This window comes from Doryrhamphus excisus, linkage group LG16, assembly GCF_037039965.1.
Source record: "Doryrhamphus excisus strain RoL-2023G ecotype Guam linkage group LG16, RoL_Dexc_Guam_v1.1, whole genome shotgun sequence".
NCBI lineage: Eukaryota > Metazoa > Chordata > Actinopteri > Syngnathiformes > Syngnathidae > Doryrhamphus > Doryrhamphus excisus.
In genome coordinates, this window is record NC_136372.1 from 18,117,511 (window position 1) to 18,141,666 (window position 24,156).

General features: G+C 41.4%; 5 protein-coding genes across 5 annotated transcripts; all 5 read right to left on the minus strand.

Moving 5' to 3' along the window:
- Positions 1 to 13: 13 nt before the first annotated feature.
- Positions 14 to 7,764, minus strand: nme3 (NME/NM23 nucleoside diphosphate kinase 3). Its single transcript, XM_058048347.2, has 5 exons — positions 7,634 to 7,764; positions 6,804 to 6,934; positions 1,347 to 1,448; positions 1,113 to 1,225; positions 14 to 753 (listed from the first exon to the last, which is right to left on the minus strand). The coding sequence occupies exons 1-5, from the start codon at positions 7,677 to 7,679 to the stop codon at positions 639 to 641; spliced, it is 507 nt and encodes a 168-aa protein (XP_057904330.2). The 5' UTR covers positions 7,680 to 7,764; the 3' UTR covers positions 14 to 638.
- Positions 7,765 to 8,473: 709 nt separating this feature from the next.
- mrps34 (mitochondrial ribosomal protein S34) lies at positions 8,474 to 9,738 on the minus strand. Its single transcript, XM_058049476.2, has 4 exons — positions 9,599 to 9,738; positions 9,095 to 9,448; positions 8,958 to 9,000; positions 8,474 to 8,881 (listed from the first exon to the last, which is right to left on the minus strand). The coding sequence occupies exons 2-4, from the start codon at positions 9,410 to 9,412 to the stop codon at positions 8,583 to 8,585; spliced, it is 660 nt and encodes a 219-aa protein (XP_057905459.2). The 5' UTR covers positions 9,413 to 9,448; positions 9,599 to 9,738; the 3' UTR covers positions 8,474 to 8,582.
- Positions 9,739 to 10,123: 385 nt separating this feature from the next.
- Positions 10,124 to 13,710, minus strand: spsb3a (splA/ryanodine receptor domain and SOCS box containing 3a). The gene is made up of 7 exons (XM_058050080.2): positions 13,565 to 13,710; positions 12,844 to 13,045; positions 12,553 to 12,727; positions 12,123 to 12,310; positions 11,950 to 12,052; positions 11,746 to 11,871; positions 10,124 to 11,614 (listed from the first exon to the last, which is right to left on the minus strand). The coding sequence occupies exons 2-7, from the start codon at positions 12,964 to 12,966 to the stop codon at positions 11,223 to 11,225; spliced, it is 1,107 nt and encodes a 368-aa protein (XP_057906063.2). The 5' UTR covers positions 12,967 to 13,045; positions 13,565 to 13,710; the 3' UTR covers positions 10,124 to 11,222.
- A 657-nt stretch (positions 13,711 to 14,367) lies between these two features.
- atp6v0ca (ATPase H+ transporting V0 subunit ca) lies at positions 14,368 to 18,715 on the minus strand. Its single transcript, XM_058050114.2, has 3 exons — positions 18,482 to 18,715; positions 16,950 to 17,133; positions 14,368 to 15,473 (listed from the first exon to the last, which is right to left on the minus strand). Exons 1-3 carry the CDS (start codon positions 18,555 to 18,557, stop codon positions 15,269 to 15,271), a joined length of 465 nt encoding a protein of 154 aa, XP_057906097.1. The 5' UTR covers positions 18,558 to 18,715; the 3' UTR covers positions 14,368 to 15,268.
- A 620-nt stretch (positions 18,716 to 19,335) lies between these two features.
- ypel3 (yippee-like 3) lies at positions 19,336 to 23,749 on the minus strand. Its single transcript, XM_058050116.2, has 5 exons — positions 23,314 to 23,749; positions 22,488 to 22,606; positions 21,873 to 21,916; positions 21,373 to 21,481; positions 19,336 to 20,445 (listed from the first exon to the last, which is right to left on the minus strand). The coding sequence occupies exons 2-5, from the start codon at positions 22,602 to 22,604 to the stop codon at positions 20,356 to 20,358; spliced, it is 360 nt and encodes a 119-aa protein (XP_057906099.1). The 5' UTR covers positions 22,605 to 22,606; positions 23,314 to 23,749; the 3' UTR covers positions 19,336 to 20,355.
- Positions 23,750 to 24,156: the final 407 nt, after the last annotated feature.

Here is a 24,156-nt window from a genome sequence, read left to right on the forward strand (position 1 = left end):
TGTGTGTGTGTGTGTGTGTGTGTGTGTGTGTGTGTGTGTACACATCTCACTGCACGGTAACAACAGCATCAAAAGTGAAATATTTTAATTTGAAGATGCTAACATAAACCAGATGTAATTTCAACGCCAATTGGGACTTTAAAGGGTCAGCGTGTTGCCTGCTAAGTAGTTGACATGTACACTACATGCAATTCTACATGAATGCAGCCATGGACATTCTACGTTGAAGCATAACTTATGGCTGCACGGAAGGCAAACATTGGCTTACAGCTTCCTTTGTTGTGGTTAATTCCACTTAAGGGGTAAAAGCTTTTAGCGTTAGCTCTTTTCACACCAAAAAGCTGTTGTGCAAATGCAGTAAGAATATTATTGAAGTAAACTGTGCAAAATCCATTGTCAAATATACTCTGTTTAGTTTTTTTTTAAAGAACTATCCAAAACATTTCTTGGTAAACCAGGAAGGAGAAATACACTTAAATAGGAATCTAACTTTGATTTGCCTTTAAAATGAGCTGGAGGTGGGTGGAGCCATGGCTTCATGCACTCACCTCAATAATGTGAAAATAAGCTGGACCTCTAAGCTGGACCTGGGCTGAGGTTACAAGCGTCATGTTGGTGTCATCACAAGTCCGACGTGGTCAGTAGATCCAGGGATTGCTGTTGCTGTCCCACTGCTGGAGCTCCTTCTGCCTGAACCACAGAGAGATTTCCTTCTGGGCGCTCGCCACAGAGTCGCTGCCGTGGATCACGTTCCTGCGCCCACACAAGGTTGTTGTTAAAAAAAGCAGGCTTCGCTACGCATCTTCAAATAAAGCTGGGGCTCTCCTGTCAGTCAGCTACGAGCCATGCACATGGGAGGTTTAACATGTTTTTCCTTCAACAGGTTGGCATGAGGTTGGCAGGTTGGCATGCTGTGAAAATGTGAGCGTAATGTTAGCACTGTATCTTTCAGCTATGCTACACTGTTGGAAACCAACATCTTCCATTACCATTAAAGATGGAAACAACTGCGTGTTTCGCTGTGGGACCTCTGAGGCTGCAAATAGTGCAACAGTAGGATGATATGGAACTTGAGTGACTGGTGTCCAGAGCAGAGAGTCAGGCGGTCTTACCTTCCCACTTCCACGCAGTAATCTCCTCGAATGGTCCCAGGTAGCGACTCAGTGGGGTTGGTCTCACCCAGCATCTTGCGTGCCGTCTTGACCACATCGAGACCCTGCCACACCTGAACAAAGACACAAAACTACAATTCATTACGTATAATATTTCATATAATTATTAAATGAATGGTTGAAGTTGCAATTTCTATTTTGTGGTTCGAGGAGACAATAACAAAAGCTTGTCACCATGGCAACAACTGGACCGGAGCTCATGTAGCCGATGAGTCCACGGAAGAACGACTTGCTCCTCAGGTCCCAGTAGTGGTCCTGGAGAAGGTCCTCCGATGCCTGAGAATCACACATAGGTTAGTCTTGGAAGGACGGAGCTCTGCTCTGAAAAAGGTAAGGGGGTTAAGCCCTTCGAGGTTTTTTTCAACTTTTTTTCCAACGTTTTTCAACTGCACTTTTCTGCTTGGGAAAAAAGCGGAAAACTCCCACACCCTCTTTTTATGGTCCGACAGGACCTAGAAATGCAGACAAAGACCACTTCTTGGAGGTGTGGATTTTTGGAAAAAAAGGTAAGGGGTTAGCCTTTCATTTTTTATTCTACTTTTTTTTTCAACTCTTTTGAATTGCAGTTTTCTGATGTGGAATGAAGTGGAAACCTCCCACACCCTCATCGGGAGTCCTGGAAAGACCCAAAAATACAAAAAATACAACAAAAAAAATTACAATACACATACAAAAACAAAACCCCCTTACGTTTTTTCCAAAAATCGTAAATCGTAAAAAACCTCTAAAATTCTGTTTTTTTTGCATTTATGGGTCCTTCCGGAACCCCCGATGAGGGTGTGGGAGGTTTCCACTTCATTCCACATCAGAAAACTGCAATTTAAAGGATTTGAAAAAAAAGTTGGGAAAAAAAAACAAAGGCTAACCCCTTACGTTTTTTCCAAAAATCGACACCTACAAGATTTTTTTTTTTTTTGCATTTCTGGGTCCTTCCGGGACCCCCGATGAGCGTGTGGGAGGTTTCCACTTCATTCCACTGCAGAAAACTGCAATTTCAAAGAGTTGAAAAAAAAGTTGGGAAAAAAAAAACAAGGCTAACCCCTTACGTTTTTTTCCAAAAATCAACACCTCTAAAATTTTTTTTTTTTTTTGCATTTCTGGGTCCTTCCGGGACCCCTGATGAGGGTGTGGGAGGTTTCCACTTCATTCCACTGCAGAAAACTGCAATTTCAAAGAGTTGAAAAAAAAGTTGGGAAAAAAAAACAAAGGCTAACCCCTTACGTTTTTTCCAAAAATCGACACCTACAAGATTTTTTTTTTTTTTGCATTTCTGGGTCCTTCCGGGACCCCCGATGAGCGTGTGGGAGGTTTCCACTTCATTCCACATCAGAAAACTGCAATTTAAAGGATTTGAAAAAAAAGTTGTGAAAAAAAAACAAAGGCTAACCCCTTACGTTTTTTCCAAAAATCAAGACCTGAAAAAATGTGTCTTTTTTTGCATTTATGGGTCCTTCCGGGACCCCCGATGAGCGTGTGGGAGGTTTCCACTTCATTCCACATCAGAAAACTGCAATTTCAAAGAGTTGAAAAAAAGTTGGGAAAAAAAAACAAAGGCTAACCCCTTACGTTTTTTCCAAAAATCGACACCTACAAGATTTTTTTTTTTTTTGCATTTCTGGGTCCTTCCGGGACCCCCGATGAGCGTGTGGGAGGTTTCCACTTCATTCCACTGCAGAAAACTGCAATTTCAAAGAGTTGAAAAAAAAGTTGTGAAAAAAAAACAAAGGCTAACCCCTTACGTTTTTTCCAAAAATCGACACCTACAAAATTTTTATTTTTTTGCATTTCTGGGTCCTTCCGGGACCCCGGATGACAGTGTGGGGGATTTCCACTTCATTCCACATCAGAAAACTGCAATTTAAAGGAGTTGAAAAAAAAGTGGAAAAAAAAACCAAGGCTAACCCCTTACGTTTTTTCCAAAAATCGACACCTGAAAAAAAATTGTCTTTTTTTGCATTTATGGGTCCTTCCGGGACCCCCGATGAGCGTGTGGGAGGTTTCCACTTCATTCCACATCAGAAAACTGCAATTTAAAGGATTTGAAAAAAAAGTTGTGAAAAAAAAACAAAGGCTAACCCCTTACGTTTTTTCCAAAAATCAAGACCTGAAAAAATGTGTCTTTTTTTGCATTTATGGGTCCTTCCGGGACCCCCGATGAGCGTGTGGGAGGTTTCCACTTCATTCCACATCAGAAAACTGCAATTTCAAAGAGTTGAAAAAAAGTCTTAAAAAAAAAACAAAGGCTAACCCCTTACGTTTTTTTCCAAAAATCGACACCTCTAAAATTTTTATTTTTTTTGCATTTCTGGGTCCTTCCGGGACCCCCGATGAGGGTGTGGGAGGTTTCCACTTCATTCCACTGCAGAAAACTGCAATTTCAAAGAGTTGAAAAAAAGTCTTAAAAAAAAAAACAAAGGCTAACCCCTTACGTTTTTTTCCAAAAATCGACACCTCTAAAATTCTGTTTTTTTTGCATTTATGGGTCCTTCCGGGACCCCCAATGAGGGTGTGGGAGGTTTCCACTTCATTCCACATCAGAAAACTGCAATTTCAAAGAGTTGAAAAAAAGTCTTAAAAAAAAACAAAGGCTAACCCCTTACGTTTTTTCCAAAAATCGACACCTGAAAAAAATTTGTCTTTTTTTGCATTTATGGGTCCTTCCGGGACCCCCGATGAGCATGTGGGAGGTTTCCACTTCATTCCACATCAGAAAACTGCAATTTAAAGGATTTGAAAAAAAAGTTGTGAAAAAAAAACCAAGGCTAACCCCTTACGTTTTTTCCAAAAATCGACACCTCTAAAATTTTTTTTTTTTTTGCATTTCTGGGTCCTTCCGGGACCCCTGATGAGGGTGTGGGAGGTTTCCACTTCATTCCACTGCAGAAAACTGCAATTTCAAAGAGTTGAAAAAAAAGTTGTAAAAAAAAAAAACAAAGGCTAACCCCTTACGTTTTTTCCAAAAATCGACACCTACAAAATTTTTATTTTTTTTGCATTTCTGGGTCCTTCCGGGACCCCGGATGACGGTGTGGGGGATTTCCACTTCATTCCACATCAGAAAACTGCAATTTAAAGGAGTTGAAAAAAATAGTGGAAAAAAAAACCAAGGCTAACCCCTTACGTTTTTTCCAAAAATCGACACCTGAAAAAAATTTGTCTTTTTTTGCATTTATGGGTCCTTCCGGGACCCCCGATGAGCGTGTGGGAGGTTTCCACTTCATTCCACATCAGAAAACTGCAATTTAAAGGATTTGAAAAAAAAGTTGTGAAAAAAAAAACAAGGCTAACCCCTTACGTTTTTTCCAAAAATCGAGACCTGAAAAAATTTGTCTTTTTTTGCATTTATGGGTCCTTCCAGGACCCCCGATGAGCGTGTGGGAGGTTTCCACTTCATTCCACATCAGAAAACTGCAATTTCAAAGAGTTGAAAAAAAAGTTGTAAAAAAAAAAAACAAAGGCTAACCCCTTACGTTTTTTCCAAAAATCGACACCTCTAAAATTTTTTTTTTTTTGCATTTCTGGGTCCTTCCGGGACCCCCGATGAGGGTGTGGGAGGTTTCCACTTCATTCCACTGCAGAAAACTGCAATTTCAAAGAGTTGAAAAAAAAGTTGTAAAAAAAAAAACAAAGGCTAACCCCTTACGTTTTTTCCAAAAATCGACACCTACAAAATTATTTTTTTTTTTGCATTTCTGGGTCCTTCCGGGACCCCGGATGACGGTGTGGGAGATTTCCACTTCATTCCACATCAGAAAACTACAATTTAAAGGAGTTGAAAAAAAAAGTGGAAAAAAAAAACAAGGCTAACCCCTTACGTTTTTTCCAAAAATCGACACCTGAAAAAAATTTGTCTTTTTTTGCATTTATGGGTCCTTCCGGGACCCCCGATGAGCGTGTGGGAGGTTTCCACTTCATTCCACATCAGAAAACTGCAATTTAAAGGATTTGAAAAAAAAGTTGGGAAAAAAAAACAAAGGCTAACCCCTTACGTTTTTTCCAAAAATCGAGACCTGAAAAAATTTGTCTTTTTTTGCATTTATGGGTCCTTCCGGGACCCCCGATGAGCGTGTGGGAGGTTTCCACTTCATTCCACATCAGAAAACTGCAATTTCAAAGAGTTGAAAAAAAAGTTGTAAAAAAAAAAAAACAAAGGCTAACCCCTTACGTTTTTTCCAAAAATCGACACCTCTAAAATTTTTTTTTTTTTTGCATTTCTGGGTCCTTCCGGGACCCCCGATGAGGGTGTGGGAGGTTTCCACTTCATTCCACTGCAGAAAACTGCAATTTCAAAGAGTTGAAAAAAAAGTTGGGAAAAAAACCAAGGCTAACCCCTTACGTTTTTTCCAAAAATCGACACCTGAAAAAAATTTGTCTTTTTTTGCATTTATCGGTCCTTCCGGGACCCCCGATGAGCGTGTGGGAGGTTTCCACTTCATTCCACATCAGAAAACTGCAATTTAAAGGATTTGAAAAAAAAGTTGTGAAAAAAAACCAAGGCTAACCCCTTACGTTTTTTCCAAAAATCGAGACCTGAAAAAATTTGTCTTTTTTTGCATTTATGGGTCCTTGAGGGACCCCCGATGAGGGTGTGAGAGGTTTCCACTTCATTACACATCAGAAAACTGCAACTTCAAAGAGTTGAAAAAAAAGTCTTAAAAAAAAAAACAAAGGCTAACCCCTTACGTTTTTTTCCAAAAATCGACACCTACAAAATTTATTTATTTTTTTTGCATTTCTGGGTCCTTCCGGGACCCCCGATGAGGGTGTGGGAGGTTTCCACTTCATTCCACTGCAGAAAACTGCAATTTAAAGGATTTGAAAAAAAAGTTGTGAAAAAAAAAACCAAGGCTAACCCCTTACGTTTTTTCCAAAAATCGATACCTGAAAAAAATGTGTCTTTTTTTGCATTTATGGGTCCTTCCGGGACCCCCGATGAGGGTGTGGGAGGTTTCCACTTCATTCCACATCAGAAAACTGCAATTTAAAGGATTTGAAAAAAAAGTTGTGAAAAAAAAACCAAGGCCCTTACCCCTTACGTTTTTTCCAAAAATCGACACCTGAAAAAAATGTGTCTTTTTTTGCATTTCTGGGTCCTTCCGGGACCCCCGATGAGGGTGTGGGAGGTTTCCACTTCATTCCACATCAGAAAACTGCAATTTCAAAGAGTTGAAAAAAAAGTTGAAAAAAAACAAAAGCTAACCCCTTGCCATTTTTCCCAAAAATTGACACCTCAAAAAAAGTAGTCTTTGTCTGCATTTCTGAGTCCTTCTGGGACTCCCGATGAGGGTTTGGAAGGTTTCTGCTTCATTCCAGAGCAGAAAACAGCAACAAAAAACAAAAACAAAAGGCTCACCCCTTCGCAAATTTTCCAACCAACCAGGTGTAACGTTCCCTAAACGTTGAGGGAACCAACCAACGGAAACGTTGCACTGCGGATGCAGCTGTTGCCCATTACCTCCACACAACATTGCTCTGGTTTTTGATTGGTGGTTTATTTTTGTAGATTTTCATTTTTTGTAGATTTCTATTCAGGTCCATGGAAATTTTAGGAGCAAAATGCAAATGAAGGGGTTGAAAAGCGTTGTGAAATGCTCGCACTGTACAGCCCTGAAGTGTTCTCTCTTGACGTACCTTCACAAGTTTGAGTGCCACCAGTTTGAATCCCTTCTTCTCAAAGCGCTGCACGATTTCACCCACCAGTTTCCGCTGCACGCCGTCAGGTTTTATGGCAATCAAGGTGCGCTCGTTCACACCTGTCCAGCCTGAAGGAAGAGAAGTTGTTCTTGTTGATACATTGCTTTTGCTCATCTGTGACCCTAATGAGGTCACTCTATAGAGAATGGGTGGATGGACAAATGTGAGTGATGCAGTCAGTCATGCGATTCATGCTGACATCATAATAAATCCATGCAAACTGTTACTTGTGAAAATGATCACAAAAATAGTCACCAATAGGCTGAACTTCTTGTATGTTTGTCTCTCCGGACTCTTGAATTCGTGGATGTTTAACCACCAAGCCTTGACGTTCATTAAGATCTGGAGGTGACCTTTTTCTAGGGCCCATTGCAGCGTTTATGCCTCAGCCTACCACTAGATGGCACTGTGCTCTGCCATAATACAGCAGAGACGTTCCCATTGGTCGGAAGAGTCCATTCAAAATAAAGAGTCGTGGCTTTTTTTTAAGACAAAGTAAAACACAAACACTTAGCATAACCAGGGGAAACATGCAAGTATATAATTTAGCCATAATAATGGCGTGCGAAAAGATTTTAAACGCAAAATTCTTTCTAGAAAAAGAAAAACATCAGCGTCTAGTGCTTAGCATTGGTATCTCCCAAAGATGCTCACTTCACCGGTGCTATACACCTCTTACTTTTATTGGCGTCGACGGCGAGCATATCACCCATAGTAAGCGAGCAAACGGGAACATAATGAAATGTATAAACGAATGTAAAACCCACCTGACTGGAAAACTTGAGCAAATAGTGAGAGAAAGAAGCAAATCATGGCGGCTAGCAGGACGTCGTTCCCTGACTTGAGGTAGACACGCGCTGACTTTCCTCAATCGCGGACACGTGAAGAGTCCTCACAGCAAGATAAAAGCAAATAGGCAAGTTCCACGAAAACTGACATCACTTTCATATCTAACGCGGTAATTAATTATAAATAAATATTTAAATCAGATCAGTACAATATATAAAAATATATCAGTGTTATATGGTAACAGGCCTCAACTCAACTGTTTTATTTGTTTCATCTTCCAGGACCTTCCAGGTTTATTAGCCGACCCCTCTTCTGACGTCATTTACGTTAAGATGTTTTTACGTTTAACATTCTTCTTAAAATGTGTTCCATTTAATTGAATTCATACACTATCAATATATATTTCACCATGTTTGATAAAAAAGTGAAATTAAGCGTATAAAAATGAATAGAGTTGCCAAATTTTGCAGAAATAAACTAGATAGTTGCCAAGATTGCTAGACAACAATTTATGTGAATTCAGCATTATTTTGGTTCACTGAAAGAACTTGACTGTTATATACACGCATGCAAAAGAAAAATGTTAATTAGTTTTTTTACAATGCGGTTAGTATAAATTATCCTACATAAGTTTTTCCTAATAATCCAAATTTGGATAGTTCCAAAATTAAATTTTTTTATAGAAAGTGACATCTCCAGGCCTACAACTGGACAAATCATTAACCATATTTCATCAGTTTAAATCTTTTTGGTGTATGATTGGTGCACATCATAAAAAGTCATCCACACAAGAGCAGTGGCAAAAAACAAACAAACAGTGCTTTCACCTAACTTTAATAACATTTGACAAGACACACTTTAATCACAGAAATTGGTTGAAGTTATGAAAGTTACGATTGGAGTCCTTCCAATAGACAGCCGAGGATGTCACACCGCCGTCTCCTCTCTCACCTTCTTCCCTTGGTCTTGACTTTGGAAATAGTCTTTGGTGAGCACAACATCTCTCTCTAAAGGCAGCAGAGGCTCCTCCGCCAGGACACCGTCTTCTGTTTTCTTGTGTCGCGTCAGCTTCATGGCACGTAGCAGCGGAGGGTAAGGGACGTGACGCACAGGCGGCTCCAGTCCAGGAACAAAATCCTTGAATTGATGCTCAACGTGTTTCGGAATGAGGCGCCAGTCATGGTACATCACCTTGTCCACTTCTTTGACCTCACTCTCTGCTTTTCCTGATGAATGTAAAATTTTACAATATTTTTAAAGTATAAAAACTAACCCCAGTCTGAAGTTAAGATGGTGACTTACCTTTATAGGTGAGGATACCCCAGGCCTTGCCATGATCCATGTTCTAGACCACACAATAAGCAGGTGTATTATATGCAGTACTGTACATGCAGCCTCCTTTCACTGAGGTACCAAAACGTTGGTGCACCTGCTCTTACCTCAGCTGTGTAGTCCACCTTAACTTTGGTGATCTTCCAGTAGCTGGGCTCTGCGTGGTCCTCCAGCCACGACTTGCGGGTGAACATTCGGCCCACACCGAACATCCTCATACCGGCCAGCAAGGAGAAGAGGCGGCTCTCTCGGCGGACATCCTGCCAAGCCAGCACGGGCAGCATCTTCCCAGTATGGGGCCGCTTCATAGTCTCATAGTCGAGGGCGTACTTCTGGGACTCCCGCGGTCGGCTTTTCAGCTCTCGATAGGCTCGGATCTTACGAGCCATCTCCGCTATAAGACGAAGCCTCTTTTTCTTCACCATGGCTCCGTGACGACCAGCAGGTCCAACACACTTTACCTGCAAATGTGGAAAGATGACATCACACTGTATTCGAACTTGAATAATGCTAATGGTAATCCGCCAGACAACTAGATATTAAGTGGGATGTACCCTGTAAAGACATACTGCGCTTTTTACTCTGGTACATACACAATAAAAACAAATTACCTGAAAAAGCGATATCAATTGACCTCCACAAACATGGAATACAACTTCCGCAATGTTGGTCCGAACGTTAAAAGTTCCGTGTGGAAACTCGTGTGATGTGGCTTCGAGTAGGACTTCTACGGATTCTTCTTCGACATAGTAGGCAGGATGTTGTGCACTGCCGCCCCTATCGGCGATGAAGTGTCATTGCGTCCTAAAGGAGGTCTACAGCAACAATGAATCCACTATACACGTTTATGTGTTTACATTGGAAATCCTCAATTAGAGAAAATCATTTTATTGAAAACATTTTATATAGCTATAGATAATATAGTATTTATATCAGTTTACTTTTGGTCTCAGTTACATTATACTGTATTTTAAAAATTATTTAATTGCACTATGTCCAAAATACTATCAGAAGCAGTTTGCTTTTCTATTCTGATTGGTTGGTTTGACCCTAAAAAGACATATAGTGATGTAATCACAATAGATGCCCCCAAACTGTGTAGGTGACATGAGGTTATCCTTAATCAAATCAATGCCAAGGGTGAAATTGCTCTTTATTAATTTTTCATCCGGAAATCATGCCGGGTTGAAAAAAAAGCCAGTAAAGTCCTTTAAATAATACATTAATAGTACAGTATATAGTAAAGGGATAAGGTTACATTTGTCCTATTTATAGAATGGCAGTACAAAAAGTGCTTGGATGCGTCAATATATAGACAAATAATAATAATAATAAGACAACCAAAATGACCTCAGCAGTTACACTACTGGACCTACAGGGAAAGATTCTACCTGTTAACACTGCAACAAACAATTCTGCAGTCTTGTTAAAACGTAACAAACACATAAAATACAAATATTGCATTGTAACTTAAGTCATGGTACATGTGTTCTTGATGAACATTGAGGCGTGCACTAAGTCTGGTTACAAGTGATTCTTAAACAAGCCAAGAGGAATAATTTACATATCTGTGGCACTGTAAGTACTTTGAATAAATGTGACCTTCAAAAGGGAAGTCATGAGAGAGTAAAGCCTTTAGAAAAAGTAACATAATGCAATCAAAGTGATTGTTTGAAAAAAAGTTCTGAGAATGATTGAAGAGTAAATAAAGGCAGTGGAATTGAACACTTATGAGCACAAATACAAAGAGGCTATTCTGGAACATTTTCATCGAGTGCACTAAAAAGAGTCGTACCCCACTTCCTGAAGCGGTGACAGAAGTGGGTTTGAGAATGACTTAACAGTATTTGCATACCAGACGATAAGAAAGAACATAGCTGCATTTCACCTTTCTCGTGACCCATTTTGCAGAAACGGCCACCAAAATATGACCACAATCCAGTGTCCCGCCGTACGGTACTTCATGTTACTGATCCCTGCTCCAAAATGGCAACAGACATGTATTGTAAACATCTTTTTGCTACAGTTGATCCCAAATCTGGTATGGAAGCTGAGCGGAATGAAGACCTTTTCATGGCATGAGAGAAGACGACGGCAGAGATGCAGCAGCCATGTGCCGCTTCATCCGCGCCATCGGTTGCTTCCTTCGACACGCCGGGACGCTTTGAGGCAGGTCGTTGAAAATACATAACGTTACACCGGGCGGCATCATCTGCCTTGTTTCGGTGGAGGAACTCAAGTCCAGCGACATCTCTTCCTCTGGCAGGCCTCGGGGTCCGACGTGCAACCCTCAGAGTCGCTCTCGGAGGAAGACGGCCCGGCCGAGGGAGGGACAGGCGTGCACGGGGAGCGCTCCGGCACGTCCGCTGCTTCCTCTGTGGTGACACTGTGGAGATTGAGCACCCAACCCAGTTTGTTGTATAGCAGGTGGCGGAGCCCCGGGGGCAGGGGCAGGACATCCAGGGTGTCTATACGGTCTGGCAGCAGCTGGCGAAGGCGAGCACAGCACAGGTACAAAAGGGAAGTGGGTGCAGAGCAGGAGCGGATCACCTTCATGCTGCTTTTGGCTGCCGTGGAGCATGCCATCGGGTAAAACCTTTTATTTTGGAGATCTGTGGCAGCAATACCTGGGATGACAAAATGAAAGAAAATGACTCATTTGTATGCGGACCAAAAACTGTAATTACATTACATATAATACCGTCATAGATGTATTTAACTATGTTGTTTGCAGTGATGTCAAGATAAATATACCAACCTATACACTTGCGGTTCTTAAAGAACCTGAGTGTGCCGTGCCACGTGTCCAGATGAACCCCAATAATGGAGCCCTGTCCAAACCGAGAAGAAAAGTTCATCTTGTCGCCTTTATGATGCAACAATCCTGTGAAAAAGAAGATTTACAGTAGTTATCAGTTAACTTGAAATATAACGATTGTTGACTGAGAAAATAGGGTCATACCAGTGTAAGAAAGCCCCCAGCTGTCCACGTCTTTTCCCAGAAGGCTGCAGAACGTATGCCTGTATTTGTCAAGGTTGACGTCGGAAGTCCCGATCCCGACCATCTGTACATTGTCATAACTCGGTGTTACGCTGGATGAAAACTTGGTAAAATGGTCACAACTGCTTATTCACCATGTCTGTCCCATACACCGGCGACGTCATCTTGATCTCCCAGAAGTGTTGCCCTTCCGCCAGCTCCTTGGAGCCACGGATAGCAGCTGTCCCACAGCTGTACTCCGAGTGGAAGTTGACTTCACGATCGTCGCAGCTTAATAAAGTCGCTGTCGATCGGCTGCTGTCGTCCCAAACCCAGTCGAATTCTGAAAATTGTCCAAACATTCAATTTGAGGCTATTTTTCCTCCAACGTCCAAGTTTTCACTTTCACTTTCACACCCACTTGCTAGTAGTAAACTGGAAAAGTACCAGGCATCTATAGTTATTGGTAAATCTTATTTTTCTGGATAATACTCAGTAATAAATGAGGTTTAAAAGTTCGATTAAGTATAATTCTAGTGTTGCCTCTGCCTGTAGGAGTACAGTGATGATGCAGATGACTTTTACCCTGATCATCCTCTCCACAGTGACATCCTTTGACTTGGTAAAAACCTCGCCGATGATGGATGGTCTCGGCCTGGTAGTCGCAGCCGCAGTAGGACTCTCCCGTCACGGGCACGGCACTCGGGACTGGCGGGACCATCACAGCTGAATAGTCCGCCTCTGAATCTGAATCACTGTACTTGAGAGTGAAGCACAGTAGGAGAGATTTCACAAGTCAGAAAATAAATTGGGAGCTGCACTGATAAATGTCAAACAATAAATAAAACAACAACAACAAATAAGCTATGCACAAACCTCCAGGCGCTCGTAGCCCCATTCGTCACTTTCAGAGGCCAAGACCAGCGCTCTTGCATCAGCATCCCGTATTCCACCCCAAACGTACCGCCAAGCTCGGCTGTTCCTACCTCGCCTGGACATGTCCACAACAAGGATCTTGGCACTCACTTCTTACTCTTCTTTAATCCGGATCCTAAGGCATCAAACTGCATCTGTCCACCTGCCGGATGAACACAAAATTAGTTAAAAACGACAAATGATGAACAATAAAACCCACTTTTGTTTATTTCTTTCGGCTAATTAACTCAAAAGGTGTGAAAATGACCCTGTAGTGAATTTCCTTCATATTCACTATAAAAATTAATCGACCTATAGTTTATCTATCATATACATTTATCTTCAAATCAATATCCCCAGTTAAATACGTCCACATTCCGTACAATTAAGTTTTTAGACATCGTGACACTCGATGACATGTGACGACTTCCCATAAATCATGCTAGCCTAGCTAACGCCAGCTAACCAGTGATAACATATGAATATATTAGCTTTAGAACATTTTAAATGAAATTATCACATTTTTCAAGTTCTCTTTCTACTCCCTGTCAATTTATTGAATGCACGATATGCGAGAAACTGCGTAAAAATGGGTCTGTGATGCAGACCTAGCATAAACTAGCTAGTTAGCTTTCACGAGCTGCTATTCAATGCTGCTAGGAAAATGTAGCACCATCCCCACCTGCCTGTCGGTAATAAATCCTCACGTAAATTAATAAAAATGTTAATAAAGGCACATATCCCCGGACAGTCCATACACGACGAAAGAATGCGTGACTGTAAGTGTCTATTTTTCTGTGACCTACTTTCATCAATGTGAGGGTAAACAATAACACGCAGGCGGATGAAGGTCACCACTTTCCGGAAGTTTTCATAGGCAGTAAAAATACAAGTATCTATATAAGTACCCATCCCTTTCAAATTAAACTACCCGTGTTATATCTAAATATTTAAACCTCAATCATTACGTTAGTTGTTGTTTTAAAATGTGGGCCATTTCTTGCGTATTGTAAGTGACGACGTAGAAAATAGTAATTTTTTGCAACATATTATTCAAAGTACACATGTTATGAATTCCCAGTGATGTGCATTCATTATATTTATAAGGAAGTAGTGTTTTATCACTACTTATTTGTAAAATAAGCACGACAGTGTTTAGACCCTGAACACAAATAATTTTAATTTGAAGGGCTAACTTGACCACCTACAGCATCGGTGTCCAAAGTGCAGCCCAGAGGCCCATTGTACATTAAAAATATAATATAATCTAAAAATATAATTCAACAGGAACACTAAAACAAAATGCATTAATTTGTAAATTAATTTTACACAAATTAATTATTAAAATCGGCTCTGCTTTGGCAAGTGGTTAACAAGACGCTAAATACAATTTCTCTTTCTCTTAACTCAACTAACCAATGAAATGCACTGGCATTAAAATGATATAATTTTGTTTTGTTTAAGAGAAATAGCTTGAGCCTAATATTCTGGAGGATGATGAGTTTTATTTGGAAATCCGACAAGCACAGTTGAACAGTGATCTTAAAACAAACGAAAGCAAGACAGCAGCACTACAGGTTAACGATAAGTGTCTGAGGATGCCATAGTCAACATAAATTCACTTGCACACATGATGCACTCGGGTCACGCACACACTTTCAACGGCATATCTACATGTGGACATCCCCCATTAATAAATCACACTACATCCAGAGGAATTTCAAGCACTTAGAACAATTACCAACAGTGCAATTACTCTAACTATACACAGATAATTTATATATTTTCATGTATATAGGGTATTCCATAAACATTATTCCATTTAGACATGTTTCATTAAGTCAAAATCTTCAAAGCTTTCCATAAATAGCAAAAAAAAAAAATGTCGACAGCTCTTCGCTGCTGCGATTCCAAAAATGGTCCCCAAAAAGAACATGAAAGTCAAATAAAAATACTGATGTGCACGATTCCGCGGCAGTGTCGGATAAGAGTGACAAAACCACCATTGAAAAAGAGACAAATCAAAGAACGTTGATACTCACATCACAGACCGATTTACGACATATACAAGGGGTGGAGGGACGCTTGGACCACTGTACAGGATAAGATCAGACAACAAAATCAGGCAGACTGTCCACACATCATCCCACAACAACCAATACATCTTCATGCCCGCTCTGTACACCGCACCTGACACAACTGGATGGCTTTAAACAATTTGGACAGATCACGACTATTGATGACTAAACTGCCAGGTCCAAGGGCAACACGCTTCTGCTTGCCATCCCATCCTGTCAGGCCCTCTTGGTGTCATGGAAGTTGGTGAAAATCTATTTGTTCTCGCTGCTTCGACGTGGAATGGATGAAATGGTGCCGATGCACACGCTTATTTTGTAGATAGGATGAGAGCCACGATCAGGCCGTAAAGCCCCAGCACCTCGGCGAAGATCAGGATCAAGATCATGCCCACGAAGAGGCGGGGCTGCTGGGCGGTGCCTCTCACGCCGGCGTCTCCTACAATGCCGATGGCGAAGCCGGCCGCCAGACCGCTGAGGCCCACGCTCAGACCGGCTCCTAGATGCAGGAAGCTCCTGGTGAAGGGAAGAAATAACACAAGGTGACAAATTAAGCAAAACGTAGCTAGCCAATCACGTAGCGCCTTCAGTGTCGGCTAAAAGGTGACAAAGAGAGCAGACCGGCAGCAGGGTGGCAAAGCGGAGGCTATGCTGCTCGAGTGTTTGGAACAAGCGAGCAAGCGAGCAAGCGAGGCTGACAGTTGACAGACACACGCCGGCCAAAACATTAGGCGCAGCTGCACAAACCTACGAGATGCCAGAGCTCAATCATCAATTCTGCCTTTACAAAGACAATAATGCTCAGTTTGGGGGCATTATGTTAATATGTTTAATTACGGGGCCTGTAGTTTTCACACCAAAACTCCACTTTACCACAATAGAATCAAACCTGTGTATATTGTTGACGAGCCGTCTATGCCGACCAACTCATCAAGTCCTGCTCCACCGTGTCAGTATTTTTATTAAAAAGTGCCATACATAAAATATGAGACTTCTATAAAAATTGGTCCCGTTATGTCAACGTATTGTATATTATTGCCAGTGCAAAGATAGCCTAGAAATAAAAGCATGTCAGCGTTTTCCATAATCGTCTATTTGTGGAGATGACATCAAAACTCTGCCCCTTACACTACACTACAGAAAATGAACAGATATTAAAAGTTTAAATAAATATTATTAAGCGAATACATGAAAAGTGAGCATTACTATCTCGGTAAATCCAGATGTTATGATACGGCCTTGTAGTGGATCTCATCAGATTGGACACGTGTGAGCAATCTTGCGGCCAGTCAGTGTACGTTTTGCAGTGCAGCATCATTTTGGAAATATGCATCTAAAAAGCAATTTAATATACGTGTCATCCCAAGAAATATTGCTGAGGGCAAAGTAATACTTTTGTCCAAATACAATAGAGCATAGATGACTTGCTTGCGGTGTAAATAATTTACCCCGACTGACATGCCCTGTGCGTCATTTGATGACTTACAACAAAAAAACGTCACGGGGCAGGATGCTGCAATTTTATCAGGATAATGTGCGTTCTCGGCTATTATCAAGGGTGCGCTTGTAAACTGCCAAGCTATCAGCAAGGACTCCAGACCGCATGAAGCCGCGTGTGTATTTCATTCAGCAGCCAAGGGGCCAAGCAGTTAGACTCACCATGTAACAGTAAAGTGTGTGGCCATGTCAAAACCTTGTTTGCCTGCCTGTCTGTCTCAACTGTCACTATCAAATGAAGAAAGAAAGCCCAAACACATCTTACATTCATTCAATTTGTGTTAGGTTGTTAATGTCTTACGTTTTTACCACACCATGGGAGCACGGACGCTACTACGTATGCAACAGAACATGCAAACTGGCTGGAATCAAACTCGGGGTCTACTAGCTGTGTGACCTGCGCACTAACCACTCTATTTACCACCGCCGTGCAGCCCGTATGCAACATTCCTGTGTCAAACACATGCGACGGCAGATGTCCGAGTTTGATCTTACTTGTAAAGAGTCACCCTCTCTGAGATGTTGTTTGCTATGAGCACGGCCACCACCAGCCCGTAAATGGCAATGATACCCGCCATGACCACAGGGATGATGGACTTCATGATGAGCTCTGGCCGCATCACAGACATGGCGGCGATCCCCGTGCCACTCTTCGCCGTTCCATACGCCGCTCCTAGAGCTGTGGAAGAAAGAGGCAGGGTACCTGTTAGCTTACAATACTCTTCTTATGAATTAGCTATCACATGAATATGGTTCGCAAACACACATGTGGTGTCATAAATGTTTATCACGTCAATGTTTATCAGCTTTGTTTATCATTTTGTAAACATATTTACTGGATTTAAAACATGCCATGGACAAGACATCCACATTATAGGATGATTTGTATACTTTCCGGAAAGATGTGTGACAAAAAAAAATCACACATAACAAGAATAATAAACACGGAGCCAAGTCTTGTGGGTGCACCGTGCAGCACCACTAATGCGCTCTTTCTCTTAGTGCTTGTAAAAGACATTTATGCCAGGTTGGTTTTCATGTCGGATGAAGGCCAAACACTTTATTAAATTGTTTGACAGTTTATTCTGCTTACTGGAAACTTAATATATTGAATGAGAATTGTGGTGGTAATATTGACTAAGTGCTGAATTATCTACCAAGATATCACTTACTGCCGCACAATAGTTTTTATTTGTTAAACTCCTGGCCGTACGTTGGATGAGTGGTTTCAAACATACATGTTAAATTGAGTGGAGATGCTTAATTTGTCAATGGGTGTGAATGTGAGTGTGAGTGGTTGTCCGGGTTGGCCTAATATCAGCTGGGATAAGCTCCAGCTCACCAGTGACCCTAATAAAGACAAGCGATATAGAAAATGAATGACCGATAAGAGTTCTTGCATTCCAGCATATGGGCAGGTGTACCTAATGCTGTGGCATTAAGTATATTTACTCCAATCCAGAACAAAACATGGCAGTACTCCACTGAAGACCACCTGCCAGTACTCCCGCAAAGCACCAGAAGGAGTTGAATTAAATCAGAAGTAATAAAAAGATATGATGGGGTGCACTTGTAATGTGACACTGGGTGTACCGTATGGGTGGATGGATGGATGATGGTGTTCTCCCTCTTTGTGACATGTTAATATCAAAACACAAACAGACTAGTTTATAATGCCTGGCATTTGTTTTCAACTGGGGATGCTGCAAGCAACAGACAGACGTGTTAAAATGGGATTCGTCCATCTATATACATTTATAACATGGCCTCTGCGTCACCAGGCGGCAGCCATCATCAAAGATCGTTACGACGGATGACAGCCCAGCTAGCATCAGCTGGTGGTCGTTCGCCTGCTCGACGAGGCCGGTTACAGCACGCCCAGTGACCCCCGTAACCGCCTCTCATTCGGCCGTTCTTATCTCATCACGTACGGTCGGTTTTTGCTACAATCTACCCCGACTCGCTATTTCCGAGAGGCTAAGCTAACCAGCGCAGCGAATGTCAAATGAAGAGGCAGCTGTAGTTACCGCTGAACACCATGGCCGCGGAGGCTCCCATCACAGCGAAGAAAGGCGAGTACTCGGGGCTTTCCTCGGACGACATTTTCGTGTTATTCACAGGCCCAAGCAGCGACGGGAGAAGGTTATCTTGTCCTTGTCCTTTATACCACCGTCAGCCTCGGCTAGGTTTCAACGCGGAGAGCGGCTACAGGCTACGGCAGGCTAGAGGACCGGTGCAGAAGGGGAAAATGGCGAAACGGAAAAAGTCACATGATCAGCCACCTCGGAAGGAACCATTTCTCGCGGATCCGGGGGTGCTTGACTTGTGAAAACACCGCATTTTAACGACAATTTCGTGCGATGTAAAACAATTGTATAAAATAATAAACCACTGGTGTAATGTTGATGGACATCCCATATCACAGCCGTGTTGTGGGCTATTTCAAGTCTTTCTCCCCTATTTAGACAGTGGTATATTCTGCTGCAAGTGCATTACCTGCAGTTCAGTCAGCAATTCACATTAAGTGTTTTAATTACTTATTTTTCGTTATATTTTCCATATCATATCATTAGTGACATTAGTAAAATACTGTAAATAAATCATAAAGTGCCATAAAACAGATTAAAAGCTGCATGTCCATCCTGGCAGAGCTTTGTGATTGAATTACACACCGTAAATTATCACTATGAAGAAATAATTCATATTATATTTGTCCCAGAATGTCGTATGTGAAATTTTTTGAGGATAATCTATGAATTAATTACCCACAAGAGTGTAACAGATCAATGCATTCTATGTAAAATAACTTTTATGTACACCACACAGTCTAATTAATTTAAATACAGATGAGTGGGATCTCAGGAAAAAGCTGTACCACACATTACAGACACTGCATTTTAATGAAATAGTAAAAGTAAAAATTATACTTTAATGAAAAGAAGCACACAATAATAATAATAAAAATCACCATAAATATGCTACATAATTCTATCACACATTGCTCCAATATGATTGAGTACATGTAGCTGTAAGGGCGTCCCATTGTTACGCTATACACAAACACGTAGAGGATAGATCTCCAGGATGACAGCAAGTAGTGGATATCCTAATTGCGCGGTGAAAACCATCTCTGCAAACACAAAGTTGAACTTCAGGTCTTGGTAGGACACAAAACCGAATCATCAAATATCAACAAAAGTATCTAATACTGACAATCCAAGTCTTATAATCTACGAGTTTCCCACAGATCGGAATGCACGCACACACACACTAAAATGTAGTTCTGCTTTAAAATGAGTTGTATGGTCATAACCATTACTAATTCAACATCCTTTATGCTTGTGGCAAACTATCAGCAAGCTTTATATAAAACCTGAAATGTCCAGAATTCTTTAAAAAAATAAGCTCTCTCCCTGCTCGTCATGATTTCGGTTTGCTTGTGTTATCTACGCATCTTGGCCAGATTTACGTCGAAAGAAACCCGAATGCCACTGCAAGAAGGTCACCATTACCCCCCCCCCTCTCCCAACTAGCAACTGTTGTTTATTGATCACCGGTAAGAGGTTCATCTCTCAAAACACACGCATAAAATTCCAATATGCACACACGTGCCTGGGAGTTCTTCCGCACACAAACCCAACACTTCATTCACGCCAAGCCCCGAGCACAACTCGCCACCGGGATCGCATTATCCGAAAATGTGTTGCGGCTGCTGGAAAACACACGGAGAAATGAGTAAGATAAGGCATCACATGCTATTCGTGGCAAAGCCGTATAGAGAGTGAAAGTGTGGCACAGCGACGGCTCGAATGCGGGATGAGGAAGCTACACTGGAACCCTGCTAGGATGAGGGGATGCAACTTTGAAAAGAAAGTCATGGAGAACGCTGTGGATGTGTCCCTCAGTCCCAGCCGTTGTCTTTTATCATGTGGGACAGCTCGATGATGTACTTCCCTTCCTTGTACTTCTGACTCAGTTCGAAGGCTTGTTCCTGAAAAAAGCGAGAAAATTGCACTCTTACGTCATTTCCAATGCATGCTGTGCTTTTTATTGTGACCAATAATTACGGAAAGCTGAGCAATGTTGCTGTGCTGCGTTGGTTTTGGTGCTCATGTGACACCTGATCAAACTACACAGCAAGACGCTTGCTAGCTCAATATGCAGCTTTAAATTATCGCACAAAAGGCATAGTAATCATAATAATACACACAAGCTACGGTTGTGGCCATTACCCACACAAAGATGAAACCGAACATCACCATAGATGACTATAGGGCTGTTATTGCATGTCTTCAGGGCTCTAATAGGTCATTTATAACACACACAAACAAGTATTTATATCTTAAATGGCTTATTTATTCTTATTGTGTCTACTATATTGGGTAGTATGGGTGTAAAGATGACTATAGGGCTGCTATTGCATGTCTAGAGGGCTCTAATAGGTCATAACACACACAAGCAAATATTATTTATAACCTAAATGGCTTATTTACTCTTATTGTGTCTACTATATTGGGTAATATAGGTGCAAAGATGACTATAGGGCTGTTATTGCATGTCTAGAGGGCTCTAATAGGTCCCAACACACACAAGCAAGTATTATTTATATCTTAAATGGCTTATTTACTCTTATTGTATCTACTATATTGGGTAGCATGGGTGTAAAGATGACTATAGGGCTGCTATTGCATGTCTAGAGGGCTCTAATAATGTTAGCTGGGTGTAAACAGGTTTTCTATGCTCTAATCATGAAATATTTGATTTATAAATAAGGAATTCACTGATCATAGTTGTGTAAGGAACCAATTAACCGCAATAAACAGTAATAAATATTACTGTTTATAAACAATTATCAAGGAAGTGAAGAACAGACATATTCTAATGTACTACTTTGACCATTTTCTGCGGATATGCTTACATATTTCCAGCCCAGAGTGGTATGACAGTTTTCACAGTAGATGTCGGCCACTGCATGAAGTCCTGTGAGCAGCAGCCTCTCCTCCGCAGGACCACAGCCGATGTTCACCCTGAAGACAAACCCCAAGAAGGGAGGAGAATTTATGATGCACTCATGCTTGAGAGACAAATGAAATACTGAAACTACATTTATGTGCAGTTGATATCATACTGCAACTCCAGGTCACAGCCAGCGTTAGTCCTGACCTACTAACCCAGCAGGAGCTTGGCTAACTCCTGACTTCAAGGTTCACTCGAGAGCAAATCTAATTATCAGTCGACTATCAGCTTTGAGTCAACATGTCTGATACTGGGAAATTGTGGAAGCTGAAACAGGACTCATTCAAAAGTAACATGCTGGATAAATGAAAGGTTACCTCCTAACGACAGATAACTTTGAACCAAAATGGATGTTCATGTGAGGATTTAACACAAAGTCAAATGGAAATCAAAATTACTCACACAGAATTAAAGAGGTAAGCTCGGCCTTGGCTTCCTTGGAAAGACTGAGAGACACAAAGCATACAAAATGAATAATATCATTATGAACATATTTACAGACTATCTTTCAACCTTGACATGTTTTGTGTCGGCCTTGTTCTACCAGTTTCCCCTTTCTACTAATCTTGGTGAGCGTGGATGTGTGACAATGTTCATATGCGATGCTTTTATATAGGAAACTCAACCACATTTGGAGCTAACCGGTTTGCACCCGCTCACACGCTATAATGGGACTGTCTGTGAAATAATGCTTCTTCACACACCTCATACGCACATACAGCAACTTAATATTGTTTTTTTTATCATCCCTGCATTTTAATAGGCGCTGTCTGAAATAAAAACAACAAAAATGTGCTTCTTTCTCAGTCCATGCATCAAATTTCTCTTTAATCCTGCTACTATAGGCCTACAGTTAGATGTTTGCTGTGAAAATAATATTAATACTATATTACAGTATTGTGTGCCTTTTCCCATCCTTCTATAACAATCAAAACAACCAATAGGAGAGCGCCGCACTGCCCCGAATCCCTGTGAGCCACGTGAAGAGATAAATACAACAAAAGGGTGGCAGCTGACCTTGGAGATAAGATCATCATGGTTGGCCAGATGGGCGCGGCAGTGAACACAGCTGTAACGGCGATGGCAGGAGTCCAGGTAAGCCTGGAACGTCTTGGCTTTCGTCAGCTTCACCATAGCTGAGGAGGGAAAGAGATGCTCCTTTAGTCCTGTTCTATGCTGGATGCTGAAAAGTTGTCAGCATTTCTCTCATGACATTTGTTTTGGGTGGTTATGTGTGTTTTTAGCATTTTTCACATGTTTTATGGTGTTTTACATTTGATTATTTGGAGCGTTGGCCCCCGTAAAGATGCTAAAAACAAATCTATCTGTCCTATAACCTAATGTTCTATAACACTTGTCATCATAAGGGTCACAGGTAATCTAATAATGAATTAATCATATTTTTAAAATGTGCAGGGGGCAACAAAAACCGAGCTGAGGGCCAAAATATAATTATCCCAATTAAATGATGAAATCTAATGTGGGGAATTTATTTACATCAAACTACCCTCAGTAATCACATTACTGCCATATGATAATTATATAGGACCCGCGGGCCACACTTTGAACACCCATAAAGTATGGCCAAACACAAGAGATATGTTCGGACATGTTCGTCATGCCTTCAGTACACACAAAATATATTTTCTAAACTACAACCAGCCTACTCGATTCCTAATGCAAACAATAACCCAGATAAATTTGGTAAAACGATATCGGCCCACCGGGTCTCCGGTAACCTGATCGGATTTCCACCTAGCTTGTGTGCTAGCAAGTCGGCTAGCTGTGCCCTGTCACAACAATGCAGCAGCTCTAATGCGCACTGCAGCTTCTAGCCACTTACCTCCCGACGGCAGGACTCTTCCCAGCCTCCACACGGTGGGCAAATTAAAAAGTGTCAAAGAAAGAGCCGATAAATCGGGACGAGGCGGCGGTCAGAAAGGGTCGATGAAGCGGTCGACCACGCGTTAACGTCTCGGACAATGAAGACTCCAGACAGCCTCTCTTTCTGCCACACGTCGCTGAGTTTAACGTTGTAGATCTTCCCAAATATATAGTTCTTCGTTTTTTTAAAAAAAGACCGATTAATTCGACGAAGCTGGCAGCTTGTCAGGTTTGTGAACAGCGGCCTCACGGCGGGAGGAAAAATGTGGTTTGTTTATGAAAACACAACAGAGGGGGGAAGTCTGAACCGCGTGGGAGGGCAAAACAAAAGCCTCGACCAATAGGAGCCGCGGAAGGACGTTTAGAATATGGGTCAACCAATCCAATTTTACTTCACGTGAGCTTGTTGCGGTGGGACGGTTTAGTAGTGTTCCCAAAACAGCGAGTACCTCTTCGGTTATGGCTTATCGTTTGGGGATTCGGGTGAATTCGTATGGAGTATTTACTTTATGACATACTTTTATACGTCATGCTGAGTATTGCTTTAAAATACTTTAAAATTGTAATGAACTTTTTCTGTTGTCATCAAGGTCATGTGTGAGCAGGGTTAAATGTAAAGTGCACACAAACTTTGCTTTTATGTCACTTATTATTATTTACTTGTCATTCTTTGCAGGCTTCATTTCCAGTGACACACACCGCAAATCAATTTCCTGACTAACTTATTACAATTTGTAAAGCATCATTCTATAATTTGAAACCACAGGCCCAATGACGCGGCCCTGCAATGGTCCCAGTCATA